This window comes from Hydra viridissima, unplaced genomic scaffold (assembly GCF_058129835.1).
Source record: "Hydra viridissima isolate aposymbiotic clone 2 unplaced genomic scaffold, HvirCarnegie_v1 scaffold_2, whole genome shotgun sequence".
In the NCBI taxonomy this organism is placed as follows: Eukaryota; Metazoa; Cnidaria; class Hydrozoa; order Anthoathecata; family Hydridae; genus Hydra; species Hydra viridissima.
In genome coordinates this window covers 11,942,928-11,963,515 of record NW_028324301.1, presented here as the reverse complement: position 1 = coordinate 11,963,515, position 20,588 = coordinate 11,942,928, and the positions used below count along the sequence as shown (strand labels likewise).

Genomic DNA, 20,588 nt, shown 5'->3' with positions numbered 1-20,588 from the left:
TTGTGACTTTGGTTTAACGTCATCAAAGACTATAGTTTGCCATTTGCATAAGTTAAAAAAAAAAAAAAAGTAATAAAAGTAATAAAAACAATCAGTTTTGAGAGAAATCCATGAAAATAAAGTAGATAAAAAAAAATAAAAAACACAAATATTAAAGCTAGTTAAATATAACCTATTAAGTTAAAGTTTGCAGAAAACCTTTCAAACGAAGTTATTCGCTTCTCTACTTCGACCTGATCAAAGTTGAGTAAGTGAACTAAAAACACCAACAAGTGAGCAGCAGAGGCTCATTCGGCAAATAATAATAAAAAAAAAACACTCAAAATGATTGCAAAAGAAAATCGCCCCTGTTAAATATTAAGAAAGCGAAATTATTGGTAGTGAATGCTAAATCTGATCTTAAATCACGATATCAAAAAGCGCGTTTACAGTTTATCGCGTTTATAAGGCTTTATACAACAAATTTAATAAAAATTTTGCAAAAAATAAAATGAAACTTGTGTGTAAAAGTTGATTTGAAAAAAAAAATCGAAAGTGCAAGTTAAATCGAACAATTTTCTTTTAAAGCTTGGTAACGAAAAAGAAATGGTTTGCCTTATGATAATAAATGTTCCTGATGTTAAAACTTATCATAACAATTGTTCCTGATGCTAAAATTTATCATAATAATTGTTCCTGATGCTAAAATTTATTGTTATAAATGTTCCTGATGTTAAAGTTTATCATATTAAATGTTCCTGATATTAAAATTTAAAAAGAAGAGTTCAATGCTCACACGATTCAAACCGCAAAAGTAGAAGCGAAGCCTAAGTTTTTTTGTTCTTGCATAAAAAAAAAAAAGAAAAAAAAAAATACTCATCGTAACGAAATTAATTTTTCACAATATTCATTAAACTTCGGCAAACAAGAATTATAGTTTCAAGCATTAAAAGATTAGAAAACTCTGTCAAACTCAGTTTGTACATGTCCCATTTTTGTCGCATGTTCCTAGAATTTAAGAAAAAAAAAAAAGTAAATATGTAACATTCATAAATATCTACAAATTAATCACAAAAGTCAAGAAATTAAATCTATAAAAATCATAGTGGAATGTGAGAAAAGTTTCATAAGTCTACTTGATTTAAAAGGCCAACATTGGATTTATTTGATTTAAAAACCCAACTTTGGTGTAGTTTCGTGCGTATAATTATTAAACATGAGTGGCCTGACTTTATGGTCTGTTATAATTTAAGACCGTCGCACATTGACTGTTAAATTACCAAACTATAAGATACAGGTTGGATGACAACTAAACTGATCAAACAAATAAATCTAATAATTTCATCACACAGTAATTTAAGTTAAATCAACTAAAATACAATACATCGAGTTAAATGCACCAAAATAAGTTTTTGGAATCAAGAAATTAAATTTGAAACTTAAAAGTATCTTCAAATGCCTTAAAAAACGCGTGTAACGAACATAGATGCACGTAAGGGTCTCCAACGTCTGTAAATACTGTTTTTAAATAAAAATTCCTTGATCCAAAAATGTTTTTTCATTATATTAATACATTAGCGAACGTGGTCATTAACTTCTGGTTTTCATTTTATAACCTAAATGTAAAATGAACTTAAAAGATCCAATAGCGCCAATTTGACCAAGTTTAAGGGTTTTCTCAGAGGGTTTTTTTTCTCGTTAAATTTATATTATATATCTCTTTGGGCAAAGCACCACACGCATTACATGACTGAGATGATTTTGCGTTAATCATCTCAGTAAAAATTTATCACATTCACATCACACATAGCCATGTCAATTTTAAAAGTAACCATAACGGTAATTACCACACCACTGTTATTCAGATCTGCTAAAAAAAAAGGTCGAAACTTGAGATTGAAAAAATCAATTTTTTGAGCTTTGAAACAGAATAATTGCAGTGCTAAACATCTTGCTTCATCTCTTCAGTAAACTTACAGCTATAAAATTGTGTGCTTTTAAACACTTTGATTTGGAGCTCTATCAAATTTTCGCATATAAAATTCGGTTCATCTCAACTTTTTCTTAAATCAACCATATTTATAATTCTATGATTAGCTCTATCTAATTTTCACATATATAATTCGGTTCATCTTAAATATTTTTTGAAATCAACCATATTTATAATTCTATGATTAGCATACTCTATAATTTTACTAAAGTTTCAGTAAATTGAACATCTTCAGAGTATCAATAAGTTTCAACATTTGATATTGTAAATTACGTAAATCAATTTGAGTTTCCAGAGCGTGAGCCTCAAGTTTCGTAACTGTTAAAGTCTAGAAATCAATATTTCTCTTTATAAATATATTTAGTAGCTCTTTACAAGAGGTAAATAGAGCTCATCAACTAAATCTGAAATCTTTGCTCTTTTGCTTTTTTCACAAAGATCTTATGGGTATATTATGGGTAAGAAAACCATCCTTGAAAAACTCATCCTAGACCAGGAAGATTAGTTAAAGTCTTCCTAATTTAGGATGAGAAGACATATTATCTTAACCAATTAGATTTTTTCTCAATAAAAAATAAAACCTAACAAAGTTTGATGGAAAAGCTATAAGTGTTGTATTAAACAAAAACACAGAATTTCTAGAGCAAAACCCTTAAATATATCACGTGTGCTCTTTGATTTATAATGTTTTTAAAGCATCCTTCAACTGTAAAAATTAAAACTTTTTATAAAAAAAATAAATAAAAAAATATTGACATTAAACTCACCTTCACAAAGGTTGCAAGGAATGTTCTCAGAGATCCCTGACCCATCAACTCGTGAAAGTTTTAAAAACCCGCCGCATGCTGCATTACATTCAGCTTCTACAAACCAATCTAAAACCATCAATGTTAAATAATCATTTTGTGAAGAGCTTATGGCATTAACATAGAGGAAAAAGAATTAAAAAAAAACACATTAACTACTCAAATCATATTTCTTTAATGGAGCTACTTTTTATTTTTGCCTTTCAACAAACTCAGCATGTATTAATCTTCAAGATTTACAGTTTATTAAAAACAAGCTTTAAAGTTTATAATAAAAATACTCTTACATTCGTCACGAACACAGTCTCCACTTGTTGTGTTGTATATATAACCAAACTTACAATCTAAACCATTTTCAAACAAAAGTACAAACATGGGTTACTGCAAAAGAAAATCTCACTGTTCAAATAGGAATATTGATGTTAAACTCACCGCAATTAAGAGATTTTAAACTGAACACTTGGTTAGCAGGACCTGTTACAAGAAGTATTTAAGCATGCTGTCAATGACAAGGCAATTAATACTGATCTTTCTTTCTTAGAACAAAGACTTTAATAAAAAATTAACAACAAAACTACTAAAAATGGTGAAATAAAAACAAATCAATCAATCATTTACTCCTTCACTGATGGAGAAGTGTATTTACTTATAGATTCAAAAGAACAGCACTATTTTTTTCTCAAAATCATTTAAACATACAGTTTTGGCAAACCCCATCTTGATCAGCATACTGATTGTTGTCATTACACACACATGTTGTACTGTTTACACATTCACCTAAGTACATTTTAAAAAGTGACCAAATAAAAAAAAAAGCATTGTACTACAAAATAACTTAAGTCCCTAAATACTTGCTCTGTAAGGAAATTAGTTTGACTTGAGAAAAATATCAGATGTATTGTGATTTAAGAAAAATAAATAAGTTGTAGAAAGATAAAGTAATAGCAACAAGAAAGAAAAAGAATTTAAAAAAACAACAACAACAACAACAACAAAAAATCACAGAATATTGACATTAAACTCACCTTCACAAAGGTTGCAAGGAATGTTCTCAGAGATCCCTGACCCATCAACTCGTGAAAGTTTTAAAAACCCGCCGCATGCTGCATTACATTCAGCTTCTACAAACCAATCTAAAACCATCAATGTTAAATAATCATTTTGTGAAGAGCTTATGGCATTAACATAGAGGAAAAAGAATTAAAAAAAAACACATTAACTACTCAAATCATATTTCTTTAATGGAGCTACTTTTTATTTTTGCCTTTCAACAAACTCAGCATGTATTAATCTTCAAGATTTACAGTTTATTAAAAACAAGCTTTAAAGTTTATAATAAAAATACTCTTACATTCGTCACGAACACAGTCTCCACTTGTTGTGTTGTATATATAACCAAACTTACAATCTAAACCATTTTCAAACAAAAGTACAAACATGGATTACTGCAAAAGAAAATCTCACTGTTCAAATAGGAATATTGATGTTAAACTCACCGCAATTAAGAGATTTTAAACTGAACACTTGGTTAGCAGGACCTGTTACAAGAAGTATTTAAGCATGCTGTCAATGACAAGGCAATTAATACTGATCTTTCTTTCTTAGAACAAAGACTTTAATAAAAAATTAACAACAAAACTACTAAAAATGGTGAAATAAAAACAAATCAATCAATCATTTACTCCTTCACTGATGGAGAAGTGTATTTACTTATAGATTCAAAAGAACAGCACTATTTTTTTCTCAAAATCATTTAAACATACAGTTTTGGCAAACCCCATCTTGATCAGCATACTGATTGTTGTCATTACACACACATGTTGTACTGTTTACACATTCACCTAAGTACATTTTAAAAAGTGACCAAATAAAAAAAAAAGCATTGTACTACAAAATAACTTAAGTCCCTAAATACTTGCTCTGTAAGGAAATTAGTTTGACTTGAGAAAAATATCAGATGTATTGTGATTTAAGAAAAATAAATAAGTTGTAGAAAGATAAAGTAATAGCAACAAGAAAGAAAAAGAATTTAAAAAAACAACAACAACAACAACAACAAAAAATCACAGAATATTGACATTAAACTCACCTTCACAAAGGTTGCAAGGAATGTTCTCAGAGATCCCTGACCCATCAACTCGTGAAAGTTTTAAAAACCCGCCGCATGCTGCATTACATTCAGCTTCTACAAACCAATCTAAAACCATCAATGTTAAATAATCATTTTGTGAAGAGCTTATGGCATTAACATAGAGGAAAAAGAATTAAAAAAAAACACATTAACTACTCAAATCATATTTCTTTAATGGAGCTACTTTTTATTTTTGCCTTTCAACAAACTCAGCATGTATTAATCTTCAAGATTTACAGTTTATTAAAAACAAGCTTTAAAGTTTATAATAAAAATACTCTTACATTCGTCACGAACACAGTCTCCACTTGTTGTGTTGTATATATAACCAAACTTACAATCTAAACCATTTTCAAACAAAAGTACAAACATGGGTTACTGCAAAAGAAAATCTCACTGTTCAAATAGGAATATTGATGTTAAACTCACCGCAATTAAGAGATTTTAAACTGAACACTTGGTTAGCAGGACCTGTTACAAGAAGTATTTAAGCATGCTGTCAATGACAAGGCAATTAATACTGATCTTTCTTTCTTAGAACAAAGACTTTAATAAAAAATTAACAACAAAACTACTAAAAATGGTGAAATAAAAACAAATCAATCAATCATTTACTCCTTCACTGATGGAGAAGTGTATTTACTTATAGATTCAAAAGAACAGCACTATTTTTTTCTCAAAATCATTTAAACATACAGTTTTGGCAAACCCCATCTTGATCAGCATACTGATTGTTGTCATTACACACACATGTTGTACTGTTTACACATTCACCTAAGTACATTTTAAAAAGTGACCAAATAAAAAAAAAGCATTGTACTACAAAATAACTTAAGTCCCTAAATACTTGCTCTGTAAGGAAATTAGTTTGACTTGAGAAAAATATCAGATGTATTGTGATTTAAGAAAAATAAATAAGTTGTAGAAAGATAAAGTAATAGCAACAAGAAAGAAAAAGAATTTAAAAAAACAACAACAACAACAACAACAAAAAATCACAGAATATTGACATTAAACTCACCTTCACAAAGGTTGCAAGGAATGTTCTCAGAGATCCCTGACCCATCAACTCGTGAAAGTTTTAAAAACCCGCCGCATGCTGCATTACATTCAGCTTCTACAAACCAATCTAAAACCATCAATGTTAAATAATCATTTTGTGAAGAGCTTATGGCATTAACATAGAGGAAAAAGAATTAAAAAAAAACACATTAACTACTCAAATCATATTTCTTTAATGGAGCTACTTTTTATTTTTGCCTTTCAACAAACTCAGCATGTATTAATCTTCAAGATTTACAGTTTATTAAAAACAAGCTTTAAAGTTTATAATAAAAATACTCTTACATTCGTCACGAACACAGTCTCCACTTGTTGTGTTGTATATATAACCAAACTTACAATCTAAACCATTTTCAAACAAAAGTACAAACTTTAGCAAAAGAAAATGTTACCATTCAAGTAGGAATTCTGATATACTTGCCACATAAAAATGATTTACATAAGGTACTAAAGATCCTAAATTTATAGTTAACTCAAGTTTATTTGAGAAAGTTTCTTTGAGAAATTATATTAGTGTTGTAAAGAAATTTTGGTTTTTACAGTGAGGTGTAAATATACCCTTTTACTAATAAAATTACTAAACCACGATGTTATGAATGAAGCAGATTTTGTAGAAAGATATTTAAAAAAAAAAGGAACAAAATTAAAGACTACATCTATTATGAAGATAAAAACATGTAAATGTAACAAAATTTAAAGAATTCTTACAATGTGTTGTTTAAATGGTTAAATAAATATGAAAGCCTTAAAAACAGTTTTAAAAAAATCTAATAAACTACAGCCAAAATCATTATTACTTAAGAGAAAAACAATTGATGAATATCTATGAATTTTACCCAAGCTTTTGTCAAAAAAATAAGATATGGAAAATATTTTAAAACAATTGAAAATATAACTACTAAACTCAGTTTTTTTTTCTGAAAAAAAGCTTAATGATTTAATTAAAAGTGTAAAAATCATTGAGTTGCTTAAAATAAAAGATTTGTGTAAATACTAACTAGTAAATACAAAAGTATTATTTTGCTGACAAAGGACAGAAACTGCTGGCAATATCAAAGTATATATAACAGTTTTAAAAAGATTTTTCAACTTTTGAAAACAAAAAAAATATCACAAATTATGAGTCATAAAAGATCAGAAATAGCTTATTGAAGTACATTTATATCATATGAGTTTCAGTAGGACAATTTACAGATACTTTTTGTAGGAGAAAACCAAAAAAAAACTCTAATTTAAAAAAAAGTTAAATTACCACAACTTCCCATACAGAGCACATCCTGCACTTGAACTAACTTGTATACACCATTAGTAAGACATTTAAGACCATTTTTACAAGTACGACTGCGAATTAATGTCCCTTCACCGCAGCTTTGTGAGCATGTACTATTGGTCCAGTCACTCCATTCCCCTGCAAATAAAAATAGCCAAAAAATGAATATTTATTAAAACTTTTCAGTTTAATGTTATTTTAAGATTTTTAAGAGAACATTTTAACTTGATTTAAAATCTGATTTGAAAGATAGCTTTTTAAATTCAACTAAAACTAATGCAAACAAAGTTTTAGATCAAAATGAATGAATTTTTAGAAAGATTTTACAATAAATTTTTAAGTCATTTAAACTTTTTAATAGTGATTTACAAAAGAAATGTTGATCACAAAGTTATAAAAATGTGGGTTTTCAATAATTTCTACAAGTAATACTTTTTACAAGTAATTTTTGAAAATTTTAATTAAAATCTTTACTAACTCAAGGAAAGTAATTAAAAATAGAAAAAACATTTCTTTTATTGTTGTAACTTTGCAGACCAAAGTAACAAAATATCCTCTCAGAATTAGTATTTTTGAAAGTTACTAACTTTTTATCTAGTCTTATTTTATATTGTTGTCTTATATTAGCACTTATCTTACTTTGCAAATGAAATATGCAAATACACATTCAAATTCAACTAAAAATCTTAACAAGGTATCTTTGTTTAAAAATTTACAATGCATATGTAATGTTAAGATTAATGAAAATTTTTATCTATGCCAAAACAAAACTTTTTTTTTCCAACCTAAACTTCAATAAAATTTTTTTGCTTTAGTTTCAATGCCCTTTACTTGAAAAAATAAAGCCTGCTACAACACTACTATAATGCTACAGCAATGCTAATATAATGCTACAGCAACTTCTAAAGCTTTAAATTTATTTAAACTCCTTTAAGTGAACTAAAAAAAAAGTTTTGTTTGAAATTTATTTTTACATGATAATTGCTGAGAGAGTTTGATTGTTGCAAAAAAACTGGAGTCCTAGGAAAAACCAACATTGATGCAATTTTGGTGCAAGTGCTGTTCTTTGACATTAAATATTTCTGAATATAAAAAGTTTGATGCCTTTGGTTTTAACACAAAACTTGAACATAGCTCCTGATAAACATCAGAAGCTATGTTCAAGTTTTGTGTTAAAATTAAAGGCATCAACTTTTATCTTGGACTGTACCACCAAGCCCAACACACAGAAATTTTCCTTAAACTGTAACAAAAATGTTCCACTATGCACTTATATTTAATTCTTTGTTGAACTTTGACAAACTTTGTAACAACTTCTGAAAAAGATTTTTTTAAATTAGTAAATTTTAATTTGTAAGATATAGTTTTTCAGATAATCTTATAATCAAGAACCATATCGTGTAATGGTGCAATAAACTATCCAGTTAAGAATACTTTATATTTATAACTGTTAGGTACATGGAACACTGCTTTATATTCCAGTGTTTTTTTCTGAATTTCATTCAGAACAAATAGTTTTCTGTAAATTCACCATATATTATTGAACGTAAATCTTTTTTTAAACTGCATTTAATGGTATTTAATTAGGAAAGTTACAACAAAAGCTTTTAACGCCTTCAGTCACATGACTAATAGTTCAATTAAAGTACAAGCTGAAATAAACTTAAAGAATTTTGAATATTTTTTATGATCTTTAATTCTTTTAATGCAATATATAGCTTTTTCATCTCACATAAAAGTTGCTTTTTTTGGCTGGAGATATTCTTTCCAATACTTAAGTCTTCTTTTTTTGTTTGGCATAGTTATTTGTTCAAATCAAAATAATTTCTTACTGGTGTTTCACTGAAATTTTTTAAAGATCCTCTAGACATAATTCAATAAAAGTAAATAAAATAAAAAATTTAACTTAACTTTGAAGTATAAATCAAGATTCAGTAGCAACCTTTAGGGATTTAAAGAAACCTACATAGTTTGTACCTTATAGCTGATGAAGGTCCTAAAAAAGTTCTTCTAAGAACTTAGCAAAACCACAATTCTTTAGTGGAATATGACATTAGCAATGCTAAGGTAATGTTAACTTTTTTTTTTTTTTTTTTTTTTAATTATTTATTGAAAAGGTTCTAAGTTTTCAAACTTGAACAGCTAAAATACCATATTCTCAAGCCTCAAATTATAATTATTTTTTCTTGGAAAATCCAATATACTTTAAACCATAATCTTAATTGTATCTTAATTTTTTTTCACTATTGTGATAAGGAATGAACTTAATATTTATGAACGTTAAATGCACTAAGAACAGAATTTTTGATGGAAAGAGAACTGCTTTAAGACTTTTTTTGAATGGATACTGCATAATAGTGCAGAGAGACTAGCACTATAGTGAAAAGTTGACACATTTAACTTTAGAGTTTCGCACCAAAAACTTCCAGAATTCAAATTTTTTCTATTTAACTAATTCATCTTTAAGAAGTATAAAACAGGGCTATAACTCCTAAAAATGTTTTAAAAAAATGTTGATGGTACTTTAATAGAAGGAAGGTCTATTCAAAAGACAGTCAAAGAGTCTTTGACTGTCAAGAAGCCTGTCCCAATATTGCAAAAAGCAACAAGAACAGGCCAAACAAATGCCAGATTCCATAAAATTTAGACAGGTAAGCTTAACCTTTATTATGTATATAATTGTTTAGATGTATAATAGTTACTATTAAAGTTATATAAAATTAAAGTTAATTAGCTTTAAAATTTTGTAAAATTTTTCCTTTTTTCTTGATATTTACTTTTTTGTTCTAAATATTATATTTACTCTTTTGTTCTAAATATTAAATTGGCTTGAGGGCAAAAAAAGTTTAGGTCAAAATTATTGTTGGATAAAAACTATCAACAGTTTTTATAAAAAGGATGTCTCATAAAAAGTGATGGTCAACCTATTCAAAGAAGTAAGAGTAAAGGTAGAAAAAAGAAAGAGTTAAGGTAACTTACCCTGAGATGGGGGAAGTTTTCTTTTTTTTTCTATTACCTTTTTGAGTCACAACTTTTTTTTAAATATTGTTTGTCACATAAATATGCTTGCCAATTTTATATTCTTTTAAACTGCAAGTTAGTATTTTCAAAAAATTTCAATCAGAAATGTGCAGAGCTCAAAAACTAAGACTGTAGCCATAGCAAGTCCAATAATGCAAACTTGAATAAACTAATTAAAAAGTTAACAAATTTAAATTATAAAAAAATTATTTTGTTATGAGTCAGAATTGTGATTTAGTTGGGTAATATCTAAGACATGTACCAGAAAAAATCTGTGCGTACATTATAAAGGATATTTATTGTATTTCGATATTGAATGTTATGTATATTTAGAAAGTACATATATTAATATTTTTAAATTTCACTTAAGAAAGTTTGTGAAGTTTTGTACATGAGAACGCACGCACTTTGCGTTTTACACTCGACATCAGCTTTTGCACAGTCTTTGGCTGGATTTTCTTGGTAGCTCTCATCCATTTATTTTTGAAGTCTTTAATGTTTTTGGCTTCTTTTACATTGAACCTTAGTTTTCTTTTGACAAGAGCCCAATATCTTTCGATAGGATGTAGTTCGGGACAATTTGGTGGATTGTAGTGTTTTTTAATGAAATCTACTTTATGTTCTCTAAGCCAGTTTAAAGTTGTCCCAGAGTAGTGACATGATGCTAAATCAGGCCAAAATAACGGGTTCCCCGTGTGTGTTCTTAAAAACAGCAAAAGACGTTTCTTGAGGCATTCTTTTATTTATATTTTGGTGTTAATTGTTCCCGTAGTCACAAAACAAGATCTTCTTTCACCACATTCACAAATTGCTTGCCAAACTAAGAATTTTTTAGCGAATTTTTGCATTCCAATGCATTTATATTTGGAATTCAGTTTCTTGCGATTATTTCCTGAATAATATTGGTGTCCTTGAAGAGATCGGAAATATGCAGCACAATAAGTTTCATCGTCAATAATCAAACAAGATTTTTTAGCACATAATTTTTTATAGAGCAGCTTTGAACATCGAATTGCGACATTTTCTTGCTTTTCTTCACGACGAGGAACTTTTTTCTCTTTATAAGATTTATAACCACAATTTCTCTTTACTCTTTGTATAGCAGAAGCATTTGTCTTAAATTTATTCACTAATGTTCGAACAGAAATCTCCGATTTTGTGTCTAAGGCATCTTTCAGTTTTTTACCAAGATCTCATCTAACAAGACATTTTTTTCTTCCGCTTCCTGATTTTCTTTTGATTGTACCAGTGTCCTTAAATCGTTTCACAACGCTCTGCACTGTTCTCAAAGCAATCTGCAGCTCTTTAGAAATTGTTTTGTTTGATACACCAGGATTTTCAACGAGAAAATGCAAAACTTTTTCTCGGTTCTTATCTTGATTTGATGACATTTCAATTAAAGCTAATTGTTTTAATAACAGAGTTGTTTAAATTTTGAACAACATTAATACAATCACATTTTAAAACAATTAGCTATTTTAAATGATGCACGGTTTCCATAAACACCACATCAGAACACGCGCAGATTTTTTCTGGTACATGTCTTAATGAAACTTTGTAGCATAGAGTAGTGTGATTATTTAACAACTAAGTTTAAAAAAAAAACAATAGTTGAAAAAAGTATAATATTTTATCATTTTTGATTATTTGCATTTAAAATGTTAATAAATAACTCAAAGGAAATAGTTTTCATTTTGAACAGCAAAGTTACATTTAAAGAAATGTTATCATAAGCCACCTGTAGAACAATTGATGATTGATGAATTTGTTTGATTAATGATTTATTGTGGAGTTAACCAAACAATTAGGAATATTAATATTAAATAAAAATATTAAACTTAACACAAAAAAATCTAAAACATTGTAATAGACCATTAAGAAGAAAACCTTGCATAACTCATACCACTTAAACAATTATAAAAACAGCAAAAGTAACCTTACTCAAACACCATTAGAGAGAATACAAAAATCTAAAAGTAACTTTTAAATTTTTTATGTCTCTATGTAACACTGAAACAAAAACTGAAAAAATCAACATTAATCTTCCATACAAACATAACCAATTAAAAACATAAAAAGAAATAGGAATTTATATCAACTCATGTGCAATCAACTCATGAACCATCATCAAAAATGCCTTAAAAATTTAGAATTTAGTTATAAATACCAGAACACTGTCCATCTATAAGAGTATAATTTTGCTGACATTGACATGAGCTATTGATACAAGCTTTAAAACTGCCATTGCAACCACCAACACAATCTAAACAAACACTCAAAAATAAAAAACTATAGTGGAGACAGAAACCTGTCAGCTGTACTGAAATATATAGATTAAGTCAGTTTAAAAGTAATTTTCTCTATGAAGCAACTAGCAAAAAAAATCAGGCTTATCAAAATACTAAATTACCACAGCTTCCCAAATTACATGCCACTTGCTGTATCTGGTCTGACTTGTATAAGCCATCAGTTAGACATTTAACACCATTAAGACAGTTGCGGCTACGAGTCAACAACCCATCACCACAGCTTTGTGAGCAAGTGCCATTGACCCATTCACCCCAATCTCCTGTAAGATAAAAAATGATTTCTAAGACAGTTTGTAAAAATAGTTTTTATGATCTACATGATCATCAAGCATTTTGTTATATTCTTTTATTCAAATTTGATTATATAAAACAAAACAACAGAGGATTTTTGGACTAGGCTTTTTTCATAAAAAGATGAAACAAGCCTAGTCCAAATTAATCATTATGCTAACAATTATTATTACTTAAAACAATTGATATACAGAAAAAAATCTGCTGACTAACCAGAACATTTTCCACCAATGCTTTTATAGTTTTCTGCACATACACATTGATTGTTTATGCAAACAGTATAGGAGTCATTGCAACCACCATTACAACTTAAAACTACAAGACCAACAACAAAAATTACAGCTCTAAATATCAGTTCAATCACAAATGCACATTTTAAATCATTAAAAAATTCTAGTTAAGACAAACTTGATCAAACTAGATATGAAAAAGAAAACGAAAAAGAAAAAAAAAATTAAGTTTAAAACTGAAATACGAGTAAAGAAGCCATCTAGTAAAAGAAGCAAACACCTAATGGAAAAAAAAACTCTGAATCATCAAAATAACTTTGTTGGTGAGGAATGTTGATTTTGTGCAAGATATGGGTTCAGTGAGTTAAATGTCAACTTTGGACTCATGAGTCCTGCATAACTGGGAACACATTATTTACCTTTTTGACAACTGTGATGTTGTATAACAATGAACTTATTTAGCTGTAAAATTTCATTTTAGCTTACTTTTTTTCCCAACATTTACTCCTTTGTTCTAGTTATTTTATACATTTTTTGTTCTAAATATTTAATTTACTCTCTTGTTCTAAATATTATATTAGTCATTTATTCAAAATATTATATTGGATTACAGGGAAAAGTAGTTCAGATAAAAAAAAAAACATTTCTTTTATTTTTTGAAAGTCCATTTTGGGCAACAACTCTTTTTTAACATTGTTTGACACATAAACATGCTTGCCAAATTACATTCTTTTTTAACTGCAGTTTACTACTTTCAAAAATGTCCCACAGAAATGCACACAGCTCAAGAACTAAAACTGTAGCCAACTAGTACTGGCATCCCTTTGAATCATTGATTCCTGTTCATTTCCAACTAATAACTTGGTTACTTTCTTGTAACTTTTTATCACATTTCTCATGCATAGCAAATCCAATAATGCAAGTTTAAACAACAAACTCAAAAGTCAATAAAACTGAATTTAAAAAAAGTTGTAAACCTGTCAGTTGTATTGAAGTAAGCTGTATTTAGGCATGAAGATCAAGTCAGTTTAAAAGTAATTTTCTCTATGAAGCAATTAGCAAAAAAAATCAGGCTTATCAAAATACTAAATTACCACAGCTTCCCAAATTACATGCCACTTGCTGTATCTGGTCTGACTTGTATAAGCCATCAGTTAGACATTTAACACCGTTGAGACAGTTGCGACTACGAGTCAACAACCCATCACCACAGCTTTGTGAGCAAGTGCCATTGACCCATTCACCCCAATCTCCTGTAAGATAAAAAATGATTTCTAAGACAGTTTGTAAAAATAGTTTTTATGATCTACATGATCATCAAGCATTTTGTTATATTCTTTTATTCAAATTTGATTATATAAAACAAAACAACAGAGGATTTTTGGACTAGGCTTTTTTCATAAAAAGATGAAACAAGCCTAGTCCAAATTAATCATTATGCTAACAATTATTATTACTTAAAACAATTGATATACAGAAAAAAATCTGCTGACTAACCAGAACATTTTCCACCAATGCTTTTATAGTTTTCTGCACATACACATTGATTGTTTATGCAAACAGTATAGGAGTCATTGCAACCACCATTACAACTTAAAACTACAAGACCAACAACAAAAATTACAGCTCTAAATATCAGTTCAATCACAAATGCACATTTTAAATCATTAAAAAATTCTAGTTAAGACAAACTTGATCAAACTAGATATGAAAAAGAAAACGAAAAAGAAAAAAAAAATTAAGTTTAAAACTGAAATACGAGTAAAGAAGCCATCTAGTAAAAGAAGCAAACACCTAATGGAAAAAAAAACTCTGAATCATCAAAATAACTTTGTTGGTGAGGAATGTTGATTTTGTGCAAGATATGGGTTCAGTGAGTTAAATGTCAACTTTGGACTCATGAGTCCTGCATAACTGGGAACACATTATTTACCTTTTTGACAACTGTGATGTTGTATAACAATGAACTTATTTAGCTGTAAAATTTCATTTTAGCTTACTTTTTTTCCCAACATTTACTCCTTTGTTCTAGTTATTTTATACATTTTTTGTTCTAAATATTTAATTTACTCTCTTGTTCTAAATATTATATTAGTCATTTATTCAAAATATTATATTGGATTACAGGGAAAAGTAGTTCAGATAAAAAAAAAAACATTTCTTTTATTTTTTGAAAGTCCATTTTGGGCAACAACTCTTTTTTAACATTGTTTGACACATAAACATGCTTGCCAAATTACATTCTTTTTTAACTGCAGTTTACTACTTTCAAAAATGTCCCACAGAAATGCACACAGCTCAAGAACTAAAACTGTAGCCAACTAGTACTGGCATCCCTTTGAATCATTGATTCCTGTTCATTTCCAACTAATAACTTGGTTACTTTCTTGTAACTTTTTATCACATTTCTCATGCATAGCAAATCCAATAATGCAAGTTTAAACAACAAACTCAAAAGTCAATAAAACTGAATTTAAAAAAAGTTGTAAACCTGTCAGTTGTATTGAAGTAAGCTGTATTTAGGCATGAAGATCAAGTCAGTTTAAAAGTAATTTTCTCTATGAAGCAATTAGCAAAAAAAATCAGGCTTATCAAAATACTAAATTACCACAGCTTCCCAAATTACATGCCACTTGCTGTATCTGGTCTGACTTGTATAAGCCATCAGTTAGACATTTAACACCGTTGAGACAGTTGCGACTACGAGTCAACAACCCATCACCACAGCTTTGTGAGCAAGTGCCATTGACCCATTCACCCCAATCTCCTGTAAGATAAAAAATGATTTCTAAGACAGTTTGTAAAAATAGTTTTTATGATCTACATGATCATCAAGCATTTTGTTATATTCTTTTATTCAAATTTGATTATATAAAACAAAACAACAGAGGATTTTTGGACTAGGCTTTTTTCATAAAAAGATGAAACAAGCCTAGTCCAAATTAATCATTATGCTAACAATTATTATTACTTAAAACAATTGATATACAGAAAAAAATCTGCTGACTAACCAGAACATTTTCCACCAATGCTTTTATAGTTTTCTGCACATACACATTGATTGTTTATGCAAACAGTATAGGAGTCATTGCAACCACCATTACAACTTAAAACTACAAGACCAACAACAAAAATTACAGCTCTAAATATCAGTTCAATCACAAATGCACATTTTAAATCATTAAAAAATTCTAGTTAAGACAAACTTGATCAAACTAGATATGAAAAAGAAAACGAAAAAGAAAAAAAAAATTAAGTTTAAAACTGAAATACGAGTAAAGAAGCCATCTAGTAAAAGAAGCAAACACCTAATGGAAAAAAAAACTCTGAATCATCAAAATAACTTTGTTGGTGAGGAATGTTGATTTTGTGCAAGATATGGGTTCAGTGAGTTAAATGTCAACTTTGGACTCATGAGTCCTGCATAACTGGGAACACATTATTTACCTTTTTGACAACTGTGATGTTGTATAACAATGAACTTATTTAGCTGTAAAATTTCATTTTAGCTTACTTTTTTTCCCAACATTTACTCCTTTGTTCTAGTTATTTTATACATTTTTTGTTCTAAATATTTAATTTACTCTCTTGTTCTAAATATTATATTAGTCATTTATTCAAAATATTATATTGGATTACAGGGAAAAGTAGTTCAGATAAAAAAAAAAACATTTCTTTTATTTTTTGAAAGTCCATTTTGGGCAACAACTCTTTTTTAACATTGTTTGACACATAAACATGCTTGCCAAATTACATTCTTTTTTAACTGCAGTTTACTACTTTCAAAAATGTCCCACAGAAATGCACACAGCTCAAGAACTAAAACTGTAGCCAACTAGTACTGGCATCCCTTTGAATCATTGATTCCTGTTCATTTCCAACTAATAACTTGGTTACTTTCTTGTAACTTTTTATCACATTTCTCATGCATAGCAAATCCAATAATGCAAGTTTAAACAACAAACTCAAAAGTCAATAAAACTGAATTTAAAAAAAGTTGTAAACCTGTCAGTTGTATTGAAGTAAGCTGTATTTAGGCATGAAGATCAAGTCAGTTTAAAAGTAATTTTCTCTATGAAGCAATTAGCAAAAAAAATCAGGCTTATCAAAATACTAAATTACCACAGCTTCCCAAATTACATGCCACTTGCTGTATCTGGTCTGACTTGTATAAGCCATCAGTTAGACATTTAACACCGTTGAGACAGTTGCGACTACGAGTCAACAACCCATCACCACAGCTTTGTGAGCAAGTGCCATTGACCCATTCACCCCAATCTCCTGTAAGATAAAAAATGATTTCTAAGACAGTTTGTAAAAATAGTTTTTATGATCTACATGATCATCAAGCATTTTGTTATATTCTTTTATTCAAATTTGATTATATAAAACAAAACAACAGAGGATTTTTGGACTAGGCTTTTTTCATAAAAAGATGAAACAAGCCTAGTCCAAATTAATCATTATGCTAACAATTATTATTACTTAAAACAATTGATATACAGAAAAAAATCTGCTGACTAACCAGAACATTTTCCACCAATGCTTTTATAGTTTTCTGCACATACACATTGATTGTTTATGCAAACAGTATAGGAGTCATTGCAACCACCATTACAACTTAAAACTACAAGACCAACAACAAAAATTACAGCTCTAAATATCAGTTCAATCACAAATGCACATTTTAAATCATTAAAAAATTCTAGTTAAGACAAACTTGATCAAACTAGATATGAAAAAGAAAACGAAAAAGAAAAAAAAAATTAAGTTTAAAACTGAAATACGAGTAAAGAAGCCATCTAGTAAAAGAAGCAAACACCTAATGGAAAAAAAAACTCTGAATCATCAAAATAACTTTGTTGGTGAGGAATGTTGATTTTGTGCAAGATATGGGTTCAGTGAGTTAAATGTCAACTTTGGACTCATGAGTCCTGCATAACTGGGAACACATTATTTACCTTTTTGACAACTGTGATGTTGTATAACAATGAACTTATTTAGCTGTAAAATTTCATTTTAGCTTACTTTTTTTCCCAACATTTACTCCTTTGTTCTAGTTATTTTATACATTTTTTGTTCTAAATATTTAATTTACTCTCTTGTTCTAAATATTATATTAGTCATTTATTCAAAATATTATATTGGATTACAGGGAAAAGTAGTTCAGATAAAAAAAAAAACATTTCTTTTATTTTTTGAAAGTCCATTTTGGGCAACAACTCTTTTTTAACATTGTTTGACACATAAACATGCTTGCCAAATTACATTCTTTTTTAACTGCAGTTTACTACTTTCAAAAATGTCCCACAGAAATGCACACAGCTCAAGAACTAAAACTGTAGCCAACTAGTACTGGCATCCCTTTGAATCATTGATTCCTGTTCATTTCCAACTAATAACTTGGTTACTTTCTTGTAACTTTTTATCACATTTCTCATGCATAGCAAATCCAATAATGCAAGTTTAAACAACAAACTCAAAAGTCAATAAAACTGAATTTAAAAAAAGTTGTAAACCTGTCAGTTGTATTGAAGTAAGCTGTATTTAGGCATGAAGATCAAGTCAGTTTAAAAGTAATTTTCTCTATGAAGCAATTAGCAAAAAAAATCAGGCTTATCAAAATACTAAATTACCACAGCTTCCCAAATTACATGCCACTTGCTGTATCTGGTCTGACTTGTATAAGCCATCAGTTAGACATTTAACACCGTTGAGACAGTTGCGACTACGAGTCAACAACCCATCACCACAGCTTTGTGAGCAAGTGCCATTGACCCATTCACCCCAATCTCCTGTAAGATAAAAAATGATTTCTAAGACAGTTTGTAAAAATAGTTTTTATGATCTACATGATCATCAAGCATTTTGTTATATTCTTTTATTCAAATTTGATTATATAAAACAAAACAACAGAGGATTTTTGGACTAGGCTTTTTTCATAAAAAGATGAAACAAGCCTAGTCCAAATTAATCATTATGCTAACAATTATTATTACTTAAAACAATTGATATACAGAAAAAAATCTGCTGACTAACCAGAACATTTTCCACCAATGCTTTTATAGTTTTCTGCACATACACATTGATTGTTTATGCAAACAGTATAGGAGTCATTGCAACCACCATTACAACTTAAAACTACAAGACCAACAACAAAAATTACAGCTCTAAATATCAGTTCAATCACAAATGCACATTTTAAATCATTAAAAAATTCTAGTTAAGACAAACTTGATCAAACTAGATATGAAAAAGAAAACGAAAAAGAAAAAAAAAATTAAGTTTAAAACTGAAATACGAGTAAAGAAGCCATCTAGTAAAAGAAGCAAACACCTAATGGAAAAAAAAACTCTGAATCATCAAAATAACTTTGTTGGTGAGGAATGTTGATTTTGTGCAAGATATGGGTTCAGTGAGTTAAATGTCAACTTTGGACTCATGAGTCCTGCATAACTGGGAACACATTATTTACCTTTTTGACAACTGTGATGTTGTATAACAATGAACTTATTTAGCTGTAAAATTTCATTTTAGCTTACTTTTTTTCCCAACATTTACTCCTTTGTTCTAGTTATTTTATACATTTTTTGTTCTAAATATTTAATTTACTCTCTTGTTCTAAATATTATATTAGTCATTTATTCAAAATATTATATTGGATTACAGGGAAAAGTAGTTCAGATAAAAAAAAAAACATTTCTTTTATTTTTTGAAAGTCCATTTTGGGCAACAACTCTTTTTTAACATTGTTTGACACATAAACATGCTTGCCAAATTACATTCTTTTTTAACTGCAGTTTACTACTTTCAAAAATGTCCCACAGAAATGCACACAGCTCAAGAACTAAAACTGTAGCCAACTAGTACTGGCATCCCTTTGAATCATTGATTCCTGTTCATTTCCAACTAATAACTTGGTTACTTTCTTGTAACTTTTTATCACATTTCTCATGCATAGCAAATCCAATAATGCAAGTTTAAACAACAAACTCAAAAGTCAATAAAACTGAATTTAAAAAAAGTTGTAAACCTGTCAGTTGTATTGAAGTAAGCTGTATTTAGGCATGAAGATCAAGTCAGTTTAAAAGTAATTTTCTCTATGAAGCAATTAGCAAAAAAAATCAGGCTTATCAAAATACTAAATTACCACAGCTTCCCAAATTACATGCCACTTGCTGTATCTGGTCTGACTTGTATAAGCCATCAGTTAGACATTTAACACCGTTGAGACAGTTGCGACTACGAGTCAACAACCCATCACCACAGCTTTGTGAGCAAGTGCCATTGACCCATTCACCCCAATCTCCTGTAAGATAAAAAATGATTTCTAAGACAGTTTGTAAAAATAGTTTTTATGATCTACATGATCATCAAGCATTTTGTTATATTCTTTTATTCAAATTTGATTATATAAAACAAAACAACAGAGGATTTTTGGACTAGGCTTTTTTCATAAAAAGATGAAACAAGCCTAGTCCAAATTAATCATTATGCTA

General features: G+C 28.7%; 1 protein-coding gene across 1 annotated transcript in view; it reads right to left on the bottom strand.

Annotated features, from left to right (window-relative positions):
* Window positions 1-861: 861 nt before the first annotated feature.
* Window positions 862-20,588, bottom strand: part of LOC145191984 (uncharacterized) — a 32,095-nt gene continuing 12,368 nt past the window's right edge. The window contains exons 13-40 of the mRNA XM_090080379.1: window positions 20,240-20,398; window positions 19,129-19,230; window positions 18,726-18,884; window positions 17,615-17,716; window positions 17,212-17,370; window positions 16,101-16,202; window positions 15,698-15,856; window positions 14,587-14,688; window positions 14,184-14,342; window positions 13,073-13,174; window positions 12,670-12,828; window positions 12,427-12,522; window positions 7,221-7,376; window positions 6,254-6,310; window positions 5,928-6,035; window positions 5,603-5,680; window positions 5,336-5,377; window positions 5,191-5,247; window positions 4,865-4,972; window positions 4,539-4,616; window positions 4,272-4,313; window positions 4,127-4,183; window positions 3,801-3,908; window positions 3,475-3,552; window positions 3,208-3,249; window positions 3,063-3,119; window positions 2,737-2,844; window positions 862-987 (exon numbers count right to left, since the gene is read on the bottom strand). Of these exons, the coding sequence (XP_089936505.1) occupies window positions 953-987; window positions 2,737-2,844; window positions 3,063-3,119; window positions 3,208-3,249; window positions 3,475-3,552; window positions 3,801-3,908; window positions 4,127-4,183; window positions 4,272-4,313; window positions 4,539-4,616; window positions 4,865-4,972; window positions 5,191-5,247; window positions 5,336-5,377; window positions 5,603-5,680; window positions 5,928-6,035; window positions 6,254-6,310; window positions 7,221-7,376; window positions 12,427-12,522; window positions 12,670-12,828; window positions 13,073-13,174; window positions 14,184-14,342; window positions 14,587-14,688; window positions 15,698-15,856; window positions 16,101-16,202; window positions 17,212-17,370; window positions 17,615-17,716; window positions 18,726-18,884; window positions 19,129-19,230; window positions 20,240-20,398 (2,771 nt within the window). The 3' untranslated portion in view covers window positions 862-952. The remainder of the gene's footprint in view (window positions 988-2,736; window positions 2,845-3,062; window positions 3,120-3,207; window positions 3,250-3,474; window positions 3,553-3,800; window positions 3,909-4,126; window positions 4,184-4,271; window positions 4,314-4,538; window positions 4,617-4,864; window positions 4,973-5,190; window positions 5,248-5,335; window positions 5,378-5,602; window positions 5,681-5,927; window positions 6,036-6,253; window positions 6,311-7,220; window positions 7,377-12,426; window positions 12,523-12,669; window positions 12,829-13,072; window positions 13,175-14,183; window positions 14,343-14,586; window positions 14,689-15,697; window positions 15,857-16,100; window positions 16,203-17,211; window positions 17,371-17,614; window positions 17,717-18,725; window positions 18,885-19,128; window positions 19,231-20,239; window positions 20,399-20,588) is intronic.